The sequence below is a fragment of the Trichosurus vulpecula genome, chromosome 4 (genome assembly GCF_011100635.1).
Source record: "Trichosurus vulpecula isolate mTriVul1 chromosome 4, mTriVul1.pri, whole genome shotgun sequence".
NCBI classification, from domain to species: Eukaryota; Metazoa; Chordata; class Mammalia; order Diprotodontia; family Phalangeridae; genus Trichosurus; species Trichosurus vulpecula.
The window spans coordinates 184,383,734-184,409,333 of NC_050576.1; the positions used below are offsets into that span (position 1 = coordinate 184,383,734).

The 25,600-nt window shown below is 40.4% G+C and overlaps 1 protein-coding gene across 1 annotated transcript; it reads left to right on the top strand.

The window, feature by feature from the left end:
- Nucleotides 1-3,979: 3,979 nt before the first annotated feature.
- KRT222 (keratin 222) lies at nt 3,980-24,763 on the top strand. Its single transcript, XM_036753564.1, has 6 exons — nt 3,980-4,180; nt 12,678-12,806; nt 18,252-18,472; nt 20,566-20,642; nt 21,869-21,974; nt 22,600-24,763. Exons 1-6 carry the CDS (start codon nt 4,085-4,087, stop codon nt 22,826-22,828), a joined length of 858 nt encoding a protein of 285 aa, XP_036609459.1. The 5' UTR covers nt 3,980-4,084; the 3' UTR covers nt 22,829-24,763.
- Nucleotides 24,764-25,600: the final 837 nt, after the last annotated feature.

A 25,600-nucleotide genomic window follows, 5' to 3' on the forward strand; every position in this document is an offset into this window, starting at 1 on the left:
CTATGACCATTCTGTCACAAAATCTAAAACATGGCCTCTGAACACTAGCACTTTGTAGTCAGAAAGACCTACTTCAAAATGCTCTATATCAGATACTTGCTATTTGTGTGACCTTGCAGTAAGGTAAACGTCCCTCAGCTTCAGCTTCTTCAGCTGCATAATAATGGGTATAATGCTAGCACCTACCTCCCAGGATTGTTGTTTTAAAGGGTAATATGAATATTAGCTATTCTCTTTGAAACTGTCATAAATACTTTGGGAAGAATGGCTATAATGTTAACCAATACACATGAAGTGAAGTTAACTCAGGGCTTCTTAAACTTTTTCCACTCGAGACCCACAGTTTAAGAAGCACCGAAGGGATCATGAGTGGAAAAGTTTAAGCCCTGCTATAGAGCCATCATCCTTCAAACTGTGTAAATCAAAAACTTTTTAAGAAATGAGCAAAGCTCAGTCATGAGGCTAATAGTTCTGGCCTTCAGGAACAGTGGTTCCCAGCCTGTGGTCTGAGGACCCCTCGAGGCAAGGAGGACATCGCAGGATTAATACAAGAAACTTGCAACTCCATCTGTATACCAAACATTGACACATGGATCTTCACGGTGGCTTCAGAAAGACCTTGGTTCAAGCGCAGGCTCTGGCAAACACCAGTTTTGTGACTGTTAGTCAAGTAGCAATAACTCAGTGAGCACTTGCAGACAGTTGCTGATTTACATTGGTTCAGGGAGTTTCTGTATTGGGAGTTTCCCCATACCGATGAAACCACAGGTTGGTATCAAAAAATAAAATAAAATTTAGCCCCAACAAAATATGTACTGTGACACAGCATACTAAATAAGCAAACATACCTTCCATGGATTGTGTAGTGCATCTTGAACATATGTATTACTATTTCTCATGCTCAAGCTGTTGTCCCATAACTCTCTTCCCTTTCACAGCCAAAACTCGAGAAAAAAATCTGTCTGCACTCATTGTCTCTGCTTTTTCTTTTCTCACTTACTTCTTAACCCTTTGCAAGCTGGCTCCTGATCTTAACACTCAAAAGAAACTGCTCTTCTAGTCTTCCTTAATGGCCAAAAACAACAGCTTCTTCTTGCCACTTTTCCTTCTCGACCTCTCTGCATCATTTGGCACTGTTTGCTACCCTTTCCTTCTGAATACTCAACTCCATTCTGGGTTTTTGAGGCAGCTAGGTGCCTCCTTAGATAAGAGCATGCCACTCTTGCTGTGGCTAAGAGCTCCCAGTGTGACTCTGGGCCAGCCGTTGTAATGAGCTCCCCGGCTGAAGACTCAAATGTTGATAACTACAAATTGTATTTGGTCTGTAATTCAGGGTGCTGGCTTTTTCCCCTGAACTAGGTGGATGTTATTTGTATGCTGGATTAAAGTAAGATTGTTAACCCCTTAATGTTGCTTTCCTTAGTAAAGCAGATGAAAAGAACCTGGGCTTGCAGCATTCTGTGAGCTGGTTGTTGTTGGCTTTACACCCTCACGGCAGTGCTAGCCGGATTGTTGAAACACCCCCTTAAAGTCCCTACTTGCCATCGAAGCTCAGCTCAAGTACAAAGTCCTATAAGAGACCTTTCCTGACATCCATCCCACCTACGTATCCCACCCCCATTAGTGCCTCCCCTCACCCTGAAATTACCTTGTATTTACTTTGTGTCATCTGTTTTTAATTATTTGTCTATTTTCCTCCAATAGAATTTTTGCCCCTTGTGGGCAAAAATTGTTTTGTTTTATTTTGTCTTTTGGTCTGTTTAGCTCTAGTGAAGAGTGCCTGGCCCTCAGTAGGAGCTTAACAGATTGTTGTTGATTTTTGATTGGTTGATTAGCCAAATAAGCACATTTGGGCATGACCATCACAAATAGTAGAATAGGCCACCTGGCCGTCCCAGAAGAAAGTGGATTCCCCTCTCAAGTGAGCACTTCAAGAAAAGACCAAATACCGCCTTGGATATGTTGTAGAGGAGAGACAGGATTCTTGTTCAAGGAAAGATCAAATCAAATTCTAATTTGATTCTAATTCTAATTCTAATCTGATTCTTATGTCCCTCCCACCCCTGAGAGTAGGTTCCAGGTCCAAAGATTAAAGGGGCAACATTCACTCAACAGCAGGCAACAAAACTATTTACATTCCAACTCTTTCACCAACAATATTATTTTGGGCAATTCACCTAACTACTCTGGGCTTCAGTTTCCCTATCTCTAAAACGGGAATATTATTCTACCCCTAGGAGATGTAAGGATTGAATGATATCATGGATGACAAAGTAGAAGCTTTGAGAAATGCCACATCTTGGGGCAGCCAGGTGGCGCAGTGAGTAGAGCACTGGCCCTGGAGTCCAGAGGACATGAGTTCAAATTTGGCCTCAGATACTTGACACACTTATTAGCTGAATGACCTTAAGCAAGTCACTTAACCCCAATTGCCCTGCCTTCTCCCCTCTAAAAAGAAAAGAAAAATGCTGAGTCTTATACAAAAGCCCGGTAGTTTCACACAGTAATTTGCAGTCACATAGTACAAGGTCTGTTTTAAATGCAAATGGAAGACAGGTTTGCTCATCTGACTCCCTGCTTCAGGTTATTCAGCTTCCTTGAACGAATCCCACTGAGGCACCACCCAATTTATTTACTTCACACTCTCTCGCCACTTGGCTTTTCACCCTCATCTCATCTGCAGTGCCTGTTTAGGAGCTGACATCACAGGATGACAGGTTTAGAGCTGGAGGGGGTCTCAGAGCTCATCTAGTCCAGCCCCTTCATTTTACAGATGAGGAAACCGAGGCCCAAAGTCATTCTGGTAGTAAATAGCAAAGGCAGAATTTGCAGCTAGGTCTTCTGACTCTATCTCCAAGGCTCCATCCACTACATTGCTCCTTCCTCTCAAAAAAACAAATAATCCTTAGTGTTATCTGAGCAGCGTGCTCTCAATGGTTACGGTGTACACTTATGAGAAAGCTACCGCCCATCAATAACTCTGACAGTATTTTTTATGGCAGCTCCCAAAATATTTACAATTTGGCAACATAACCCGAGGTAATTATTGATCAGTCGTGTCTAACTCTCCATGACCCCGATTTGGGGCTTTCTTGGCAAAGATACCGGAGTAGTTTGCCATTTCCTCCTCCAGCATGTCCCCATTTTACAGGTAAGGAACTGAGGCAAAGAGCAGTTAAGTGACTTGTCCAGGGTCACACAGCTAGCAAGCACCTGAGGCCAGATCTTCCCGACTCCAAACCCATTGCTATCTATGGGACTATCCAGCTACCTGGGCCTTAGCTTACTCATCTGTAAAATGAAGGGGCTGGGGTAAATGACCTCTGATGCCCCTTCCAGCCCTAGACCTATCATCTCACGAGAATAAGCTTAACTAGTTCCTTCTTATTTCCAAGCCTTATGAAAACCAATTTCCATTTCTCCTTAGGTTATGTTCCTTTCCCCTGCACTAGAGGCAGCTAGATGGCACAATGGGCCTGGAGTCGGGAAGACCCTAGTTCAAATCCAGCCTCAGACAATTACTAGTTGTGTGACCCTGAGCAAGTCACTTAATCTCTGTCTGCCTCAGTTTCTTCAGCTGTAAACTGGGAATTATAATAGCGCCTACCTGCCAGGGTTATGATGAGGATCAAATGAGGAAATATTTGTAAAGCATTTAGAACAGTACCTGGCACATAGTAGGTGTTTAATCAATGTTCGTTTCTTTCCTTACAGTAAAGGACAGAGAACTATGTGCTCCAAAGAGCCGGGGTTTATGGTGAATCACACGTGGAAACAAGGAAAGAACAGTTTCATTTTAATTTTCCCTATTCTAACATCCAGGTCTTGCAAAGCTCCATTGCACCCATTTATAAAAAGTAACATCTGTGCACAGGCACAGGAAGGGTGGTTTGCATAACGGTACGTCTGCAAAATGGATTCAAAGCCCAGAAATCGCCGTCGTCTGGAAAAGGGGGCACTGCTACTTTAACGTTCCGCCGGGCTCTCACTGTCTGTGCTCCGATTGCAGGCACAGCAGACTGCAGCGGCTGGCTCATCCTATCGATAAGGTTCAGTTAGAGCCAAGGTGGAGGATGGGAAAGGAATGGAGCTGTCCCAGCTTCTCAATGAGATCAGGGCAAACTATGAGACGCTGCTCAGCAGAAATCAGATAGAGACGGTGCTCTCAGCGAGACTCCAGGTAATGCTTTCATACAGGCAGGCAACTTCCAGGATAAGGAATGTCTACCCCATTCCTGTCTCGGCCTCTATGAGGTACAGTATTTCCTTTTCGATGCAGCATGTACTGGGGAAGGAAGGAATTCAGCTTTCGCTGCAATATGACTAGGACTAGAATAGAGAGGGAAATGCAATGTTTATCTGGCAAAAATAGCGTGCAGCCATGGGCAATTCGTAGATTGGGGGGGCGGGGCGGGGGGGGAGGAGGTGTTGCAGAAAAGAAGAGGTTACTGAGATTAACGAGACTTGGGGACCACAGACAGAATATGATGCCCTCTGACCTCTGTGACATCCTTCAGGAAAAAGCATTTCAAGTATCCTGCAAAGATGTTGCAAAGGGGCTATTTATAGAGAAGGGTTTCAGTAGTCAGCATCTTCAGCTTTACAGCCTAGAGATTAATGTGCTTCTTTTAAACTAAGCAAAACCGGTCTAAAAGATTTCTATAATCTATTTTTCATTATAATAAACATGTAGACTCACTTGATTATTATAAATTCTTATTCAAGTCATCCCATTGTGATGAAAATCTGGCATTCAGGAATAATTCTATATTTTGTCAAAATCAACTCCTCTGCCTTCCCCACCCCCATCTAATTCATGATCCGACTGTGCCTGGATTACTTGGTTTTACAATTCCAGAAATTAAGGGTATTAGTGATTGTTTGCATCTCAAAGGACATAGAAATATTAAAAGGCAAGAAGAGATGATGAGGTTCTAAATCCTAATTCCCTGGAATTGTTCACTTTTATCACAACAGACTCTCCATCAATTCATTAAGGCCCCAATCTACAAATGTGTTCTAAAAGGACAAGTCTATATTAAGAAAGGAAGTAGCAGAAATTCCTGGTTTTTTACTGCTTACCTACCAAAATCTGAACTCAAGATCTGGCCATTTCTTTGCAAAAGGTCATCAAATCCTGCACACTCAAATACAGTCAGGTTCTTATTGTGTTGGTTAAGCATGTTGCCAAATAAGAAATTTTTGCCCCAGGGTAAGGAAGGAGGGAGGTGGAAATCACTGAGCCCTGAATGTAGGCCTTTATTCCTTTACAAACTTATTTTAAAATTTTTGTTGTTATTAGCCATTTCAGTCGTGTCGACCCCATTTGGGGTTTTGTTGGCAGAGATACTGGAATGCTTTGCCTTTTCCTTCTCCAGCTCATTTTACAGATGAGGAAACTGAGGTAAACAGGATGAAGTGATTTACCCAGAGTTATACAGCTAGTAAGTGTCCGAGGCTAGATTAGAACTCAGGAAGATTAGTTTTCCTGAGTGCAGATCCAACATTCTATCCACTGTGCCACCTAACTGCCCTATATTTTTAAAAATATATTTTCAAATGTATTTTATATATAAATATAAATAAATGTATTTAAATATTTTTAAATAGCATTTATGGATTAATTGGGGATAACTTTTAAGGCTTCATTAAAAAAAAGTACAGTAGTATGGAAAGCACACTGGATTTGGGAGCCAGTAGATTTGGATTCAAATCCCAGCTCTGGATAGCATTGGGCAAATTCCTTAACCACTATGGGTCTCAGTTTCCTCATCTGGACAGGGAAGCTTCGACTAGATGACCTCTAAGGTCCCTTGTAGATCTTAGTCTACAATCCTAATATCAGAACATTTATTTATTCAAGATCAACATGGAAATTTTTAAATGTAGTTGGAGTAGTGTATTCACTTCTATAAATGAGATTTCATGAAAAAGTCTGAATGCAGGTGATGTCAGTATCTGAAAGCAGTCTTTGTATTGTGTAATCACGTAGTACAAATGATTCTATCTTACATAAGTCATAATGTTGTCATTAGTCAATCAGAATGAAGGGCCTGGCTGCAATATGCCACAGAGGAGGTTTTTTCTGGTTCGGCTGTCTGTTTGTCTGGTTGTTTTCATATGCCTTAAGACCCACTGGGAAAACTCACTTTTGAAAAACTAAAGAAAATCAGCTAGGATAAATTCCACAAGTACCTTTCATTTGTTTATGGCAAAAGAAAGAAAGGCAACTGGTAAGAGCTGCCACTGGGAACAGAGGGTGAAAAAAAAACTCCCTGAAATAAGCATTGGTTAGCATTTCAGGAGCAAGGGATGTGTCCAAACCTTCTCTGTTTCCTTTTTGTCAGTCTTTCAATCATAGGGCAGCTGCCAAGTTGATACCAAAAACTGAGTGACACAAGGGAAACCGCAATTCACAAGGACTCCTAGTCCTACCCCTTCGGTCCACAAACTTTCACTGACTCAAGCCAATTTCCTTGGCTTCATCAAAGCTGAATTTATAATTCTAAAGTCTCTGAACAGAACATGAAATAGCAAGTCCCAACCAAGCAGATGTGAGAAAATTATATTCCCAATGACTACAATAATATAAAAAGAAAAAGAGAGAGAGGGGAAAGGAAGGAAGGAAGAAAAAGGAGGGGGGAGGGGAAAGAGAGAGAAAGAGGAAGGGAGGGAGGGAGGAAGGAAGGGAAGGAGGAAGGAAGGGAGGGAGGAAGGAAGGAAGGGAGGGAGGAAGGAAGGGAGGGAGGGAGGAAGGAAGGGAGGGACGGAAGGAGGAAGGGAGAGAGGGAGGGAGGGAGGAAGGAAGGGAGGGAGGAAGGAAGGGAGGGAGGAAGGAAGGGAGGGAGGAAGGAAGGAAGGGAAGGAAGGAAGAAGGGAGAGAGGGAGGGAGGGAAGAAGAGAGAGGGAGGGAGGGAGGAAGGAAGGAAGAGAAGGAAGAGACGGAAGGAAGGAAGGAAGGAAGGAAGGAAGGAAGGAAGGAAGGAAGGAAGGAGAGAAGGAAGGAAGGAGAGAAGGAGGGAAGGAAGGAGGGAAGGAGAGAAAGAAGGAAGGAAGGAAGGAAGGAAGGGAGGGAGGAAGGAAGGGAGGGAGGGAGAAAGGGAGGGAAGGAAGGAGGAAGGGAGAGAGGGAGGGAGGGAAGAAGAGAGAGGGAGGGAGTGAGGAAGGAAGGAGAGAAGGAGGGAAGGAAGGAGGGAAGGAGAGAAAGAAGGAAGGAAGGAAGGAAGGAAGGAAGGAAGGAAGGAAGGAAGGAAGGAAGGAAGGGAGGAAGGAAGGGAGGGAGGGAGGGAGGAAGGGAGGGAAGGAAGGAGAAAGGGAGAGAGGGAGGGAGGGAAGAAGAGAGAGGGAGGGAGGAAGGAAGGAAGAGAAGGAAGAGAAGGAAGGAAGGAAGAAAAAGGAGGGCGGAGGGGAAAGAGAGAGAAAGAGGAAGGGAGGGAGGAAGGAAGGGAGGAAGGAAGGGAGGGAAGGAAGGAAGAAGGGAGAGAGGGAGGGAGGGAAGAAGAGAGAGGGAGGGAGGAAGGAAGGAAGAAAAAGGAGGGCGGAGGGGAAAGAGAGAGAAAGAGGAAGGGAGGGAGGAAGGAAGGGAGGGAAGGAAGGAAGAAGGGAGAGAGGGAGGGAGGGAAGAAGAGAGAGGGAGGGAGGGAGTGAGGAAGGAAGGAAGAGAAGGAAGAGAAGGAAGAGAAGGAAGGAAGGAAGGAAGGAAGGAAGGAAGGAAGGAAGGAAGGAAGGGAAGGAAGGGAGGGAGGGAGGGAGAGAGGAAGGGAGGGAAGAAGAGAGAGGGAGGGAGTGAGGAAGGAAGGAAGAGAAGGAAGAGAAGGAAGGAAGGAAGGGAGTGAGGAAGGAAGGGAGGGAGGGAAGAAGGGAGGGAAGGAAGGAGGAAGGGAGAGAGGGAGGGAGAGAAGAAGAGAGAGGGAGGGAGTGAGGAAGGAAGAGAAGGAAGGAAGAGAAGGAAGGAAGGAAGGAAGGAAGGAAGGAAGGAAGCAAGGAAGGAAGGAAGGAAGGAAGGAAAATGTGCAATTATAATGACCAAGTTTGACCTCAGAGAAAAGTTGAGAAAATGAATCTTCCCCTGTTCTTTTCAGGGATAGGGAGCTATGGATTTGGAATACTGTATGCACTGTCAGACTGTCAATGTGTTGATTAATTTTGTTCAATTGCCTGTTTCCCCTCTTCCTTTTTAAATGTTTGCTATATGATGCCTCACTGGGTAGTGGAGGGGGAGGGATATATTCAGAGGCAAATGTGATTTAAAAACAAAAGGTATCAACAAAAATAAGATTGTTAAAAGTTTAAACAGCATGTTTAACACACCTCCTGCTTCGGGAGGCTGTAGTCAGTGCCTAACAGAAGCTATAGTCAACTCCTCACATTCCTTGTAAAGAGCCATCCAGGTCAGGATTCTCTTCAGAGGCAACTCTATTTAATTCCCATAAAAGAAAATAAGGTTAACAATCCAGTTTGATACTCACTTTTAGGATACTCTGAAAATAATGGGCACAACTTAGAAGGTATAAATTCTTCTCTACTCTATACGAGAAATCAACATGCCTCCTAAAATACATTTTAGAGGTGAAATTTTCTGTAGATCAATGTCAGCGTCTCTGAACTCTGAGGCATTTCAGTAATCTACTTCCACATATTTGTGAAATTCTTCCTCTCTGCTTGCTCCCTTATCTATGCATTTGGTCCCAGAGTGCCACATTAATTGGTTAAGAGGAGCAGGCCACCTATTGATTGGTTTTTGTGAGGTATTTGCTAAGAAAATACTGGTGGAAAGTGGTTTTATTTCCCACTTCTTGTAGCCTCATTATTGCAACATAAATTGTACAGTGGTTATCCTGAGTTTAAAAGAACACCATGCTTATATATGGGGTGAACAAACAAGTGGATGGACAGGAGCCCAGAAAAAATAACTGATAAGTTGCTGTTAGTATATCATAGGATGATAGATTTAGTCCTGGAAGAAAACTTAGAGGCCATTAAGTCCAATCCCCTCATTTTTACAGCTAAGGAAACTGAAGCAGAAAAGTTAAGGGACTTGTCATACAGCTAGTATCTGAGGCAGGATTTGAACTTGGGTCTTCCTCACTCTAGATCTGGTGCTCTATTCATTGCACCACCTAAGATGGCATCCACTTCTTTTTAAGTATAAATTATTTTAAACATAGGATTGATTTTGTTGGTTGAAGCGCATGATGAATTATTAATAGTTTTAAGAGATAACAGCAGAGATTGCCATTTACTGAATTTTCCTCCCCCTGACTTTATAAGTAACTTCGTGACTAGGGCTTTGTTCCAGAGTGAGAAATTTAAAGAGGCACTTACAGCTCTTCTAAGGAAGAATGTAAAGGCAATACCTGCTGGAGGAAAGGGTCTGGAGCAGGGGTGGGGAACCTGCGATCTCAAGGCTGTATGTGGCCCACTAGGTAATTCAAGTGTGGCCCTTTGACTGAATCCAAAGGGTTGTGCTTGAGGACCTAGAGGGCCACATGTGGCCCCAGGGCTGTAGGTTCCCCACCTCTTGTCTAGAGACAACGGGAAAGGATGACGAAAGGGGAACCAGTATCAGCTCACTCTCACAAACTTCTGGGTGGGCAGAGGCCACAGCTGGCAGAACAAACTCCTGCCACACCTAGGGATGGGGAGGAAGGCACAGCTCCAACCCATCCAGCTAATCCCTTAAATGCCAACAGCTTTGGCCCTCTGACATCCAGGACAGAAAAGGCCACACAGTTGCCAAGAAAGCCAGAAGCCCTGATGAGAGTACAAAATGAGGCCTCCACCCACAATCAGCCCATAGATGGGGATGTCCTAAAGGCAGCCCTACTGGAGGGCGGTGATTTCTCAGGAGCTTAAGCCTCAGCCTTCCAGATCTTTTTCTTTCCCATAAAGTTCTGCCCTCCCTGCCTTCTCAAAATTTCCCACAATCTGGAACCCTAGGGGTTGGCCAGGAGAACTGGGTTGAAAATGTGGTGGGCTGCCTCGTGAATTGAGAGGAATACAATGCTCTGGAGTAAGAAATGCTTCCCCAGACCTACATGTTTTGGGGCATTGCTGCTGATCCTCTGCACAGCCAGCCTCTGCAAGAGTAATACAGGGAGGAAGAGTGAATGGGCCTCAGTAAAGGCTAGGCAGGGGAGGAATACAGCTCCTTACCTTTTTCTGGAGGGACCCTACTATTCCTCCATCAGGAGACTTTTTCTGGCCCTCCCAAGCTGCTCAAACTTTCCCAAAAGTAGAGAACTGAGGGATAGAGGATCCCTGGGGCCAATATGTATGTGTGTGTGTGTGTGTGTGTGTGTGTGTGTGTGTGTGTGTGTGCATGTGTATACACATGCACGTGTATATATGTATGCACACCAATGTGTGCCCTCAAGCCCGTGTCTGCCTGTGCCTAGGAGAACCAAGAACCCCTTTCTCCTGCTCAGTTGTTTGTACTGAATCATAAAACCAGAACAGTTAAATCTCAAAAACCTAGCTAAAAAACCACATCACTAATAATTCAGAGACTTGGGTTATTTTCCCTACTTTAATGTTTCTGTTGCGGCTAGGTTGTGCTGTGGATAACAGGCTGGGAATCAGGAAATCTTGAGTTCAAATCCAACCTTAAACACTTAATACTCATGTGACCATAGGCAAGTAATTTAACCTGTTTACCTCAGTTTCCTCCTCTATAAAATGGGGTTAATAATAGCATGTACCTGGGGCAGCTAGGTGACGCCGTGAGTAGAGCACCGGCCCTGGAGTCAGGAGGACCTGAGTTCAAATCCAGCCTCAGATTCTTGACATAGTTACTAGCTGTGTGACCTTGGGCAAGTCACTTAACCTCAGTTGCCCAGCCTTCTCCCCTCCAAAAACAAAACAAAACAAAACAAAACAAAAATGATAGCACCTGCCACTTAGGGCTTTTGTGAGGATTAAACAAGATATTTGTAAATGTATCTGACATAGTAGATGCTATATAAATGCTAGCTGTTAATATAATTACTCTAAAATTAGGGGGTTTTGGACAAGATGGTCTCTAACATTCCTTCCTACTGTAACAGTATACAAATCTATGAGATTTGGGTTCCATTTGACCACATCTGAGCACAGCTTCAATTTCAGTAAAAGTTCAAATAAGCTTTCCTTTGTGACCTTGGACAAGTCATTGACCTTTCCCAGGGCTTCAGTTTCCCCCTCAGTAAAACGAAGGCATCAGAGTTTGATGGTTTCTATAGTTCCTTCCAGCTCTAACATGGATTTTTGTGTGCATTTTTTAAGAGGGTAGGATTAGTGTCCTCCTCCAAACCATCTGTTTGTTATGAGAGTCACCATTCCACATTCACCCCCTATTAAGCAGGATTCTTAGATGCTAGACACCATTTAAATCCGGCCTCGGATACTTGACATAGTTACTAGCTGTGTGACCTTGGGCAAGTCACTTAACCCCGATTGCCCTGCCTTCTCCCCTCCAAAACAAAACAAAAATAACAACACCTACAATTAGGGTACCACAACTGACCTTTGCCTTTGGTTTCCCAGACTAATTCATCAACATAGGAAGCTACCAAATGGCCCCTCTCTTGGAGTGTGCTCTCTATTGAGCTCTTGCTCTCTGTCTCTCTGTGTCTCTGTCTCCGTCTGTCTCTCTCTCTGTCTCTCTCTCTGTCTCTGTCTCTCTCTCTCTGTCTCTCTGTCTCTGTCTCTCTGTCTCTTCCTCTCTCTCTCTTTCTCTCTCTCCCTCCCTTCTCTCTTTTCTTGCTTTCTCTTTCTCTTTCTCCATATACATATGTGTGTATAGATACACGTACTATATATATATACATCCATATACATATACACTATATATACATACATATATGCATATACTACATACACATATACTTAAACCTATATATGCAGGACACACTTTTAAGTTTAATCTGCATTAATAGTTTCTCCATACCTTTCTTAAGTCTAGACAATTAACAAAACAATAAATCAAGGCTTGATATGTAGGATTTGCCATTTTCCAAGGTATAAATTACTCACACTGCAAATTTAACAATCAGGTCTTGGGAGATGGTAAAAGCTGGCTCCCTCACACCCCTAACCCCCCTCTAGAAGGAGCAGTATACGGGCAGCCTGTCTCACAGTGGCCTCCTGATGTTCTGGAACCTCTGTTTCATCCTATAAGGTTCTGCCCCACAAGCACAATGTAGGGTTTCATTCCTGCTGTGTGCTCCATGTAGTTCAGGAGGATTCCCCAAGACACAAAATATTCCTAATTAAGTCAGTCTGGCTACCACTACCTTACTATGTGTGTGTTGTCTTAAAGGAGTTAAAGGTATGGGCAAGTTTATTCAAAGAAGACCTCCTTTATGGGAAGTCAAGAAATAAAAAACTTAGGAATGACTTTTCATCTTTTCACAAGGTGAATGGGTATTTACATGTTTTACAGAATTTTGAATCTAGAGGCCTTTAGAGATCATTCAGTTTACATAAAGAGAAACTAAGGCAAAGAGCCATCAAATGGCATGCTTAGGGTCAGCAGAGCTGACACTAAAAAAGTTAAGTTCTATAACCTACTAATGCCAACACACACACACACACACACACACACACACAATTGAGGAAAAGGCTGGTCCTTGTGGTGGTTTTATGCTGAACTTCTATAAAGTTTCTCATTTGTAATCATGTCCTCTCATTTTCTACAGCTAGAAGAAGATTTAAGCAAGAAAATGGACAAAGATGAAGAAGCGCTAAAGGCAGCCCGAGCAGAACTCAAAGAGGCCCGCCGTCAGTGGCACCATCTGCAAGTGGAGATTGAATCTCTCCATGCCGTGGTGAGACTAGTCAAAAAAACTAACCTCATATCTGCCTGACTGAAAAATGAATCCATTTAGTCTCCTGTTGTTATCTGATTAAGAGAGGGACAGGAAGACTGTTCATTAGTCCCAGTAAGAAGGGCAAGGTCAAAGCCACAGAATTCTATTCCTAGACCTCTTGCTCCCCTTTCTCTGTGGCTGTATGTGTGTCAGCTCAACCCTGCCTTCGTGCACCTGGAAAATAAAATGATAAGACTTGGCTTACAGCCCTGAGATTCTCTGGACCTAGAGAAAAGGTCGAAATAACAAATGCCTCATTCTTATAGACTCAGTATTACAGGGGTGGTTGACGTTTTTTTTGTAAGTAATCGATTGGGAAAATGTTCATGCAGAGGAAACATGTTCTTTCCCAAACAGCCCTTACCAAAAAATAGTTGTCTATTCTAATTTTAAATTTAATTGTATTCTAATTTTTAATTTTCCTAGAAAACTAAAGAGACATGCCCCCACTCTTAAAACGGAGATAGAAGAAAGTTATACAGTCTTAACATTGTTATACAGATAAGTCAGAGTGAGATTAATCATCCTTCGTGATTCTTTGCTATGCAAAAAGAATCATCCCAGGATGTCCTTAAGTAGCAAAATCTTTTGTATTCATTAACAATACTAATAGTAACAGTTACCATTTATATAATGCTTTGAGGTTTGCAAAGTGCTTTACAAATGCCATTTCATTTTATCTTCACAACAACTTTGGAAGGTAGGTGCTGTTATTAGACTCAGGCTACAGATGAGGAAACTGTAACAAACATACATTAAATGACTTACCCAGGGTCACACAGCTCATACATATCTGAGGCCAGATACAAACTTGGGACTTCCTGACTCTAAGCCCAGAGCTCTATCCATTGCTTGACCACATCTTGGTATGCATATAATTCTTTAGGAATTGATATCAATCAATGCAATTGTCGTTCAGTCATTTCAGTCAAATCTGACTGTTTTTGATCCCATTTGAGGTTTTCTTGGCAAAGATACAGGAGTGGTTTGCCATTTCCTTTTCTGGCTCATTTAGAAATGAGGAAACTGAGGCAAACAGGATTAAGTGACTTGCCCAGGGTCACCCAGCTAGTAAGTGTCTGAGGCTGGATTTGAACTCAGGTCTTCCTGACCCCATGCTTGGTGCTCTATCCACTACTTGTTGCTGGTCTTATTGGGTCTTACACCTCAGCAGCAGCTGAAAACAGCATTGTTGTTACAAAAGGCCAGTTTGGTTGGGCTGAAGTTTGTGTAAAGGGAAGTGATGAAAAATAAGCCTGAAACCAGGTCATGCAGAGCTTTAAATGGCAAATGGAGAAGTTTGTATTGGTTTCCAGATACAGTAGAAGCCACCAGAGTTTTCTGAGCAGGGTAAGACCTGTGCTTTGCTTTAGGAATGTCAGTTCAGCAGCTGAATAGAAGACATTAGAGAGGGCAGAGGTGAGACAAGGAAAGCAGTTAGGAGATTTTTGTAGTAGTCCAAGTGAGATGTGATAATGACCTAAACTATCCTAGTTCAGGGGTAAAGAGACATCTTAAACCTCCCACACATCCTTGTATGGGACGAAGAAGAGTAAGAAATTCAGGATGATTCCCAAGTTGCAAACCTGGGTAACTTGGTATGAAAATGGGAAAGGTAATCCAGGTTTGGGCTTTGGCCAGGTTTGTGCAGTGATAAGATCAGGAGGTAAGAGATTCAAGAATAGAAGACAGTGTAAAGTTGAAACGGTTAAGGGTATGGGAAGGGAGGAAAGTGAAGGCAGAGCAGAGGTGACGGCCTGGAAGAGTACTGAGACTTAGAGGGTTTGGAGGTCAGAGTAAGGACAAAGAAAGCCTTTAAAAGGAGTTGGGTGAGATGGGATGATAGAAGGTTGTAGTCAGATAAAGAAATGTTGGAATTCTTGGCAATGAAAGTAGAACCCTTGTGAGTGATGGCAGGCCCTGTGTAGAGCTGAAAGGGATCAAAGGAGTAAGTCATAGGAGCTGAAAAGATTGAGGATATGGGTGACCAGGATATTTGAGGGAACATCAGCACTTATGTTGAAGTTCCCTAGTATAAGTTCTATCCTTTGTTTGACCACATCGTGGCATGTATATAATTCTTCAGGAATTGATATCAATAAATACAGTATTAATTGTTGCTAAGTCATTTCAGTCAAATCTGTGGTCCCATTTGTGGTTTTCTCGGAAAAGATACTGGAGTGGTGTGCCATTTCTTTTTCTGGCTCATTTAGAAATGAGGAAATTGAGGCAAACAGGATTAAGTGACTTGCCCAGGGTCACACAGGTGAAATTAATACAGGTATTGAATTCTTTGAGGAAGGAGGAAGAATTAGCTGGTCACTGACAGATAACTTCCATCAGGCTCTGGATTGGGTCATATATCTGCATAGAGTGAACATCAGAGAAGAGGCTGATTGCTAATCACCAACAAAACCCTGCAAGAAGAGATAGTAAGCGACAACCCCACTTAAAATAACCATAGATAGCATAAAATATCTGGGTATATAATTGCCAAGACAAACCCAGGAGCTACATGAACATAATTATAAAACACTTTCTGTACAAATAAAGTCAGATTCAAATGATTGGAGAAATTGCTCATGGGTGGGTAGAGACGAAATGACAATTCTACCTAATCTACTTATTCAATGCAATCCCAATTAAATTACCAAATAAGATTATTTTATTGAGCTAGAAAAATAATAAAAACATTCATTTGAAAGAACAAAAAGTCAAGAATATCAAAAGAATTAATGGAAAAAAACATGTAAAGGAGGACTAGCTGTACCAGATCTTAAACTGTTTTATAAGGCAGTAATTATCGAAACTATCTGGTACTGGCTAAGAAATAGAAAGGTGGATCACTGGAACAGTGTAGACATGCAATACACAATAGTAAGCAATTATAATAACCTTGTGTTTGACAAATGTAAAAATTTAAGTTTGGTGATAAGAATTCAACAAAAAAATTGTTGGGAAAAATGAAAAGTGGTCTGGCAGAAATTGGGCATAGGCCCAATATCTAACACTATTTACCAAGATAAGGTCAAAATGGATATATTACCTAGACATAAAGGGAGATATCATAAGAAAACTAGAAGAACATGTAACACATTACCTATCATACTTATGGATAGGAGAAGAATTTATAAAACAAGTTATAGAGAGCATTGTGAGATGTAAAATGGATAATTTTGATTACATTAAATTAAAAAAGGGTTTGTACAAATAAAACCAACATAGCCAAGATTGGAAGGAAGGCAGAAAATTGTGAGGGAGGAATTTATAGACAGTTTCTCAAATAAAGATCTTCTATCTCAAATATATAAAGAACTTTGTAAAATTTATAAGAATATGAGTTATTCCCCAATTGATAAGTGGTCAAAGGATATGAACAGGCAGTTTTTGGATGAAGAAATCAAAGATATAGATATAGATATAGATATAGATATAGATATAGATATAGATATAGATATAGATATATAGATATATAGATATATAGATATAGATATATAGATATAGATATATATTCATATGAAAAAATATCTAAATCATTATTGATTAAAGAAATGCAAGTTAAAACCACTTTGAGATATCATCTCACACATATTGGATTGGCTAAAATAATAGATGGGGAAATGACAAATGTTGGAGCGGATGTGGAAAATTTGAGACACTAATACACTGTTGATGGAACTATGAGAAATCTGGGATTATGGAGAATATTATGGAATTTTGGAGAGCAATCTAGAATTATGCCAAAGAGTTAAAAAAAACTGTATATGCTTTGACCCAGCAATACTACTATTAGGTCTGTTTTCCAAGGTGATCAAGGAAAAAGGAAAAGAACCTATATGTTCTCAAAATATTTATAATAGCTCTCTTTGTGGTAGCTAAGAACTGGAAATTGAGGGTATGACCATCAATTGGGAAATGGCTCAACAAGTCGTGGTGTATGATTGTGATAGAATATTACTGGGAGTAAGTAGATTATGTAGAATTGTCATTTTGTCTCTACTCACCCATGAGCAATTTCTCCAATCATTTGAATCTGACTTTATTTGTACAGAAAGTGTTTCATAATTATGTTCATGTAGCTCCTGGGTTTGTCTTGGCAATTATACTCCCAGTAAATGATGAGCTGGTTGGTTTTAGAAAAATATGAAAAGACTTACATATATAGTGAAAAAGGAAATGGGCAGAACCAAGAAAACATTGCATAGAGTGACAGCAATATTATTCAAAGAATAACTATAAAAGGCCCAGTTATTCTTAATGTTATAAATACTCAAATCTGTTACATAGGACCTATGAAGGTATTTTGCTAGCCACCTCCACAGAAAGAACTGATAAATAGAAATATGCATAGTATGGTTTTATATATTTGTGTCAAATGGTGGATTTCTCTAGTGTGGAATTGGAAGGGAGGGAGGGAGACAGTTCAAAAGTTAAGATGTAACAAAAAAATAAACTAAATTAAATTTTTTTTAATTTAAAAAGATATTACTTGCTAATTAGGAGCAGCAAGGTGGCGGAGTGTATAGAGTGTAGAGCCTAGAGTGAGGAAGACCTGAGTTCAAATCTAGCCTCAGATACTTGCTGGCTGTGTGACCCTGGGCAAGTCACTTAACTGCTGTTTGCTTCAGTTTTCTCATCTGTAAATCATGTGTTTCCTCATCCTCATCTGGGAATAAGAGAAGCACCTACCTCCTAGGGTTGTTTTAAAAAATGAATGAGATAATGATTGTAAAGGACTTAGCACAATGCCTATGCAGCACTATGTGAATGTTAGCTAGTATTATTATGATGGCAGGGAAAAGGTCTGGAAGTGGCAATGGGTAACAAGGAGTGTGTGAACTCCTCTTCTGGGATCAGCATGTTGGGAGACAGCCAGAGCCAGAGAGGATGGCTTGTTATATAAAGTGAAGTCTAAATCTACAGGAAACCTTGTAATGAAGGGGTTCTTTACCTTTTCAAAAAAAAAAAGGTTTTGTTGATATCTTGTTTCCAATTCTTAGCTACCACAAAAAGTGCTGCTCTGAGTATTTTGGAGTACATGAAGATTCACTCATTATCAATCCCTTCCTTGAGGTATAAACCCATTCTTCACTTTTTCTATGTCATGGCTCCCTTGGGCAGTCTGGTGAAGTCTATGGCCTCCTTCTGAGAATAATGACTTTAAATAATTGAAGGAAATGCTAAATTTCAGTTAGAGGTTAGTGAAAATAAAAGTGCAATTTTTCCCCATCCAAACTCACAGAAATACCCCTCCAAAATCTATACGCAGGCCAAGGTTAAGAACTACTGTTGTAATGGGTAAGAAACCTCTGCATAACGGGTTTAAATATGTACCACTGTTGATAGTTCAAATCAGATTTCAAAGCTACATTTGGCTTCACTAATACTGTCTTGGTTAAATAGGAAAGGGGCCTGGAAAATTCACTACAAGAATCTGAGCAGCATTACCAGATGCAACTTCAAGACCTGGAGGCTGTGATCGAAGGCCTGGAGAAAGAACTGGCAGAAGTGAGGCGAGGTATCGAAAAGCAGCTCAGAGAGCATGAGATGCTACTCAACACAAAGATGAGGCTAGAACAAGAGATAGCAACCTATCGCCGCCTTCTGGAAAAAGAAGAAATAAGGTACTGGACTCCACCTAGAGAGCAAAGTTATAAGAAAGAGAAACAGAAGACAAGACCAACACACCTATCCCCCGCAAACTGTCAGGACCATCCCATTGTCCTAATCAAGTTCCTAAGATAAGGGATAGAGACAGCATGGCACAGTGGATAGAGAGAAGCCTCAGAGTCAGGAAGACCTGAGCTCAAGTCCTGCCTCTGACACACGCTGGTTCTGTGACCCTGGGGTTACTACTTAACTTCTTGGCTACCCTAGGCAACCCTCTAAGACTGTAAGTTACAGGGGAAGTGTCAAACTGCATTGGTAATGGGAGCTTCCTCATCTGGGAGTTCCCTATGCTGATGAAATCCCAGGTCCAGTCCCTTTACCTAAGGTAAATTGTTGGTAAGTCATTTTTCAGTCATGTCCTACTATTCATGACCCCATTTAGGGTATGCTTGGCAATGATACTGGAGTAGTTCTCCATTTCCTTCTCCAACTCACTTTACAGATGAGAAAACTGAGGCAAAAAGGGTTAAGTGACTTGCCCAGGGTCACACAGCTAATAAATGTCCAAGGCTGGGTTTGAACTCAGGAAGATGAGTCTCTCTGGTTAGGGACTGTAATTAACAGATGTAAGGCCAGGTCTCGGCCCTCTACAAGTCAGCAGTGGAAATACTTGAGTCAGACACAGTAAATGAAATCAGCGTCACATAGATCATTAAGATAAGTAACTCTCAGATATTGCCGAGCGAGCCTTGTGTTCAGCTGCCCTCACTTATTCTCAGAACTCCCATGTCTCAGCACTGGCCCTGGAGTCAGGAGGACCTGAGTTCAAATCCAGTCTCAGACACTTGACACATGTACTAGCTGTGTGACCTTGAGCAAGTCACTTAACCCCAATTGCCTTGCCAAAAAAAAAAAAAAGAACTCACATGTCTCTTTTTAGACTATTCTGTATCTTGCATGAACCAACCACAGAATAAGGTGAAAATGTTAAAATCCATGCATCACTACTACTTATAATCAATCCCCTATCCCCTCAAAACTTGGAAAGTAAGTACAGTGAGACAGTGTGACACAGCAGACAGAAGGCTAGCCTCAGGGTCAGGGAAACATAGATTCAGATCCTGCCTCTGAAACATTGGCTCACGTTGGGAAACTCACTCAACCTTTCAGTTCCCCAGGCAACTCTCTCCGAGACTTTAAATTGCAGAAGAGCAGGCATTGGTAGAGGGAATTTCCTCACTGGGTGTTCCCAGTAGCAATGAAATAACAAGCCCAACAACAACCACAAAATGTGAGTGAGTACAATGTGACATTATAGCAATGGCAGGACAACATTTTTCTTAACACGACAACTCTATGGTGACAGGAAGGACTGATGTTTACCATGAAAGGAACCGAAATTTCAGTTCAACCACTGACAAGCTCAGGGGACGGTTAAGTCACTTGACCTCTAACTCTGAGTGTCTATAAAACAAAGTCTTTGTACTTTTGGGGTGGGGGTTGTTTATTTGTTTGTATGTTGGGACAGTTTAGGGGGGAGAGGAAGAAAGGAGCTATCCAAGAAATGAACTAATTTACTATTTCAAAACCATCTCTATTACAACCAAGGTTCTGAAATGGCCTTAGCCAGCAAATTCATAAATCCACGAATTTGCTTGCATTACCAGGCCCCTTTCCTTCACAAGATGGAAGACAAATTTGCCTCTTTTATACATACTTGATATTATGATTTAATTCTAGAAGTCTTTCAGGTGAAATCCTGGAACAGTAACTCCCCATTTGAGTTTACTGATATCCCAGGTATCTCCAATTATTTCAAAAGAATATGATAAAAAAAAATTCAAACCTTCAAAAAATTAATTTTTGTTAACTTTGTGTGTTTGTCTTTTTAGGTATCTACATGCATGTATCATTAGCAGACATTGTTTAAACATTTGATATATGAAATACTTAACGAAGCCCTTGGAAAAATACGAATGAAAAATTTCAAATTGTAATCAATGTCCTCAGAGTTGTGTATATTAATAAAGTCCTTATCATTCAAGATCTTGATTAACTAATCTAATTTTTTTAATCATCATAGTACAATTCTTTCCTTTTTTTTCAGATATTACGGTTCTATTCAATCTGGGAAAGAAGATATAAAGCCTACCACAAGTCGAGTAGGCTTTATCTTACCTCCAGGTGAGTTTGGTGACATTAGTAAATCACTGTATGTGGTGGTAATCTCTGGACGTAGCTCCTAGTGCTGCTAGGTGGTACAATGGCTAGACCTCTGGACTTAGAATCAGAAAGATGTGAGTTCAAATCCTACGTGACGCTTATTAGCTCCATGACCCCGGGCAAGTCACTTAAGCTCTCTTGGCCTTTAGTTTCTTCCTCTGTAAAATGAGGATGATAACAATAACCTACTTCATATGATTGTTGGGAGGATCAGATAAGAGAGTATAGATGCAGTGCTTTGCAAACCTTAAAATGTCATTACTATTACCACTTAGCATTTATAGGGGTTGTATCATGATTTGACGCTAAATATTAAAAACAGGATGTAAAAATTCACCATGTAAATTAATTAATGTAGCCTCTAACTAATTACAAGTTACTATTTAATTGAATGGGCCTGAGATTCATTGGCAAAGAGAATTTTGCATGTCAAAATGCCCTCTACCAGATCAACGGATAACTATAATAGGGGTTCCTTAGCTTTCTGTGTGTATCCTGGACCCCTCTGGCAGTCTGGCAAAGCCTATGGACCCCTTTGGAGAATAATGTTTTTAAATGCATAAAATAAAAAACAGAAGATTATAAAAGAAACTAGTTCTGTTGAAATACAGTTATCAAAATTCTTTTTTTAAAAAATCAAGTTAATGGACCCCAGGTTAACTTATATTCTTAGAGATTTGCATGGGGCACTGAGAGTTTAAGTGACTTTTCCATGGTCCCACAGCTAAAAAATCAATCAACAAGCTTTTATTAAGAAATTACTATGTGCCAGCAACGGTGTTAGGCACTAGAGATACAAAGACAAAAATGAAAGTTTCTGTCATCAAAAAGCTTATGTACTCTTTGAATAAACAGTATAAACATACATACCAAATGTATACAAGGTAATGTGGGGAGGAGGAGGGAGGGTGGCCCCTTGTAATAAACAGCATAAACACACATACCAAATGTATACAAGGGAAGAGGAGGGAGGGTGGCCCATAGACACACTATCATTTAGGGGGCTAAGGAAAGGAATGTGTGTGTCCGGAGCAGCACTTGGGATCAGGTCTTCCTGACTCCAAGACCTTCCCCCTAATCTCTTATTCCAATATTCCAATATAACTCTCTCAATTAATGTTCTAATGAATAATGAGTTTCAGTATCCAGTAAATGCTACATTCCTCAGGAAGTGTCTTTTTCAACAGAGGTCATACACAAACGTGAGAAAGAAAAGGTAGAAACTGTGACCAAACAGGCCATCTTAAACGGAAGCGTTGTGAAGGAAAGTACTGAAGCTCATGGGACCATACAGTAAGAAAAACTATTTATGCCGGGGATAGGAATTGGGATGAGGACCAGACCTATGATTTCACTGTCATAGGAAACTCCTAGGTAAAGAAATTCTCTCTACCAATGAAGGCCATAAGCTTCTCAGTTACTCTTAGAGAGTTGCCTAAGGTATGAAGATGTTAAATGAGTCACATGTAAAGAAATACATTGAAAGTATTTATTGAAATCAAAAATAAATGAGTAATCCTCAATAATGAAAATAATTGAAATCTAATTATTTTCCTTATTTAAATTCATTTTACTTTCTTATATTAAGCTAATATATCAAATTCTTAAATTAAGCTAATATAGCAAATTTTAATCTGAAATAAATATCTACTCTTCCTAATATACTGATGTTTACAAGTACATTCCGATAGAGCAAAAGCTCAGATAAAATAGGACTAACCCTTTCATTTGTTATTTTTCCTGAAAATACAACCCCAAAACAGAATTCTATATGTTAGAAAGTTAGAAAGTTAGTCATATCTTTCTCTGTAAAAATTCCCTAGATTTCCTATCTCCACCCCACATTTTCTACTGTTTTCCATGTTTCCAATGAATTAACTTTCTCCTTAATGCAAAAAAAATTAATTTCTCATTTCAGGACTGAAAGAGTGGATGAAGTTATTAAAGAATGGGAAGGTTCTTTCTTTAAAGATAACCCACGATTAAGGAAAAAATCTGTTTCTCTACGATTCGATCTACACTTAGCAGCCACAGATGAAGGGTGCTTACAGACTAAACAAGATAATCTACCCGACATAGAGGTCAGGCTCATTATGCGGAGGTCATGCAGTATCCCCTCTATCAAACCTTCAACAGGAGCTAATTAATCCAAAGACTGTATTCAATGGGATTTGAAAATAAGATCCAGATGAATCTAGATGGGCCACACTGTCCCCTTTGTGTCCCCAAATATTATTAAAAGGAAATGTTATTAAATCATTGTGTTAACACGTATAATGAACATGTAAGTTCTCTTTGAAAGAGAAAAGGATAAAGGAATAAGTTTTTCAAAATCCAACATCTGATAGTTGTTTTTGGAGGTGAAATTTTTTTAATTGATAGATATTAATTATTTTGTTTTTAAATATTGTTTCCTTCCCCCAATTCTGCTTCCACTCACACATACAGGGGTTTTAAGAATTAAGATGTCTCAGTCATTCCTTACATTTTCACCCAAAATTGCTTTGAAATGTTTGAACCCCTTGTTTTGACCAAGATAATTCAACACTTTTTTTTCTTTTCCTAATCAGTGTTTTAAAAGTAGCTATAACCACTTTATTCATCATCAAAAAATTTTGAAACTTAAAAGCACTTTCTTTTTTTTAATCCTAATCCATGACCAGCCACTATATACCTGAAGCCTGTTTTCTATCTACAAAAAAAAAAGTTAACAACCTTTTAAAGGAGAACACACTATTCACTTGGCAGGTAATTTTTCTTTGGGATCAGCTGTATATGTATGGAAGAGAACAACCCACCGCAACTGAGTTATTTTCCACAACCAGCTTTGTCCAACTTACAAAAACACACCCTACGCCTAGTTCTACAGTTAAATAACAGTAATCTACACCTGTGAAGTTTTGGTTTTTGTTGTCTTTTGGACTTCCAAAGAAAAGTCATTGCCCACAAAGCACCATATTTAACATGTTGCAAACAGAATTCATAGCCTACACAAACAAGGCAAGAAAAAACAAAGTGAAGGAATGGTTGCTGTAGTTACCAGAAGTGGTTAAAAGAGAACACAAATAGTTACCCAAAAGCTCACCGCCACAGTTTTCTCCTCTACAAAATTAAGTTTAAGTAACGTCAATGTCCAATAAGCACCTCAGGTTGGGTGCCCAACAGGGTAAAATACTCTCACAACCTGTCTTTGACTCATCCATAGATATCAAGATATATCTTATTGTTAAGTCAAACTAGGAGTTCTTTGCAAGATGTTTAAATACAGAAATTGTTTAAACTGTAAAAATACAAGCAAAAAAACATACCTGTGAGGAATAACCCTTCAAAAAATAACAAAACTTGCTTAATAGAGTTTATTTTAGGGCTTCAAGTATTGAAAATCCATTTACACTAATGTCCTACTCACTTGTTTTTAGTCAAGAATCACGGTTGAATTCAACTGGCCATACCTCTCCAGTTAATGGATCACCATTTAAGGGCTACAGATTTGTCAGCATTTTAGTAAAGCCTTTATAGTATTTCCATTTCTAATTCAAACTCGAAAATGCACATTTTAGCTAAGGAAAAAACATATCTTTCACATGATAATACAGGGATACTAGTAATTTTAATTTTTTTCTTTCAATCAATTTAAATTTTTGCAAGTTTAGCTTCTTCCATTTGGTGAAAAGAGATGTTTCATTTCATTGAGAACACAGCAGCCAGTTAAATGTTTACCAGTGTATCAGCAATTGACCTAAACTTGCTGTTATACGTGCTGATGTCCTCCTTCTGGTTTTATTTTACTTTTTTATTTTAAATGCAACTATTCAGGTCTCTGTTCTATAGCTACTGTATTGCTAGGCAACAGAAAATCATGATAAGCTATGTATCTAGTGAAATTTCTGTTCAGTGCCCATGGCATCGTGAATGTCCTTAGTTACTCTACTATGCAGCTCTCTGTGCTTATAACATGTACATTTTAAAATACTTGAATTTGTAACAAAGTTTGACTTGCTTGGAGGCCTTTTAAACTGGAATGTGAATTTACCAAAGTAAGTGATATCACTGCAATAAAGATGGTGAAACATGGAACCCAATCATGTGTTGTTTTAGTTTGCTACACGTTTCCTTCACATCAAAGATCATAGATTTAAGATTCAAGATCACGAATTCATGTGAATCATAGATTCAGAGCTGGGAAGAGACCCTAGATGTTATCTAATCCAATCCCCTCATTTTGTAGCTGAAAAAACTGAGGTTCAGGCAGTGGTCCATTGGTGAATGCTTAATAATTAGCTCTCAAAAAAAAGTATGCACAACACACCTTGAAGTTTAGTCAGCATTATTGACATTTTCTCCATCACTTTTTTTTTCTTGAGGGAGGAAGGTAGGGCAATTGGGGTTAAGTGACTTGCCCAAGGTCACACAGTGTCAAGTGTCTGAGGACAGATTTGAAGTCAGGTCCCCCTGACCCCAGGGCCGGTACTCTACTCACTGTGCCACCAAGCTGCCCCCTCCATCACTTTCTTAAGTCTGGACAACTCAAGTCCTGATTTGTATCGCCAATTTCTGAGGTGTAAATACTCATTCTGAAATGCACAGGCCTACGTAAATGCACACCTCTGGGTCCAGGGAAGTTGTGACTTGTCCATGATAACACAGGTAGTAAGATCACACAAGGAGTAACAGCAGAGTCAAAATCTGAATCCAAGTTCTCTGATTCTAAATTCAATGTTCTCTGCACTATATCATGATGCCTCAGAGAATCCCTCCCAGAAAGAACATAGGACCATAGAGCAAGAGAAAGGACCTCAAAGATCTAGTTCATCCCCTTCACTTCATAGGCAAGGGAACCAATATCTAGGAAGGTAAGGCAAATGCCTAGCATACTGCCTGGCCCATGGTAGGCAATGAATAAATGTTTATAGTTTGAT

What these genes read in the sequence shown, in the direction of transcription:
- KRT222 (XM_036753564.1), top strand. Translation starts at nt 4,085, where the DNA reads ATGGAGCTGTCCCAGCTTCTCAATGAGATCAGGGCAAACTATGAGACG. An exon ending in CTGGAAAAAGAAGAAATAAG is followed by an intron (nt 18,473 to 20,565) that starts GTACTGGACTCC and finishes CTTTTTTTTCAG; the next exon opens with ATATTACGGTTCTATTCAAT. An exon ending in AGGCTTTATCTTACCTCCAG is followed by an intron (nt 20,643 to 21,868) that starts GTGAGTTTGGTG and finishes CTTTTTCAACAG; the next exon opens with AGGTCATACACAAACGTGAG.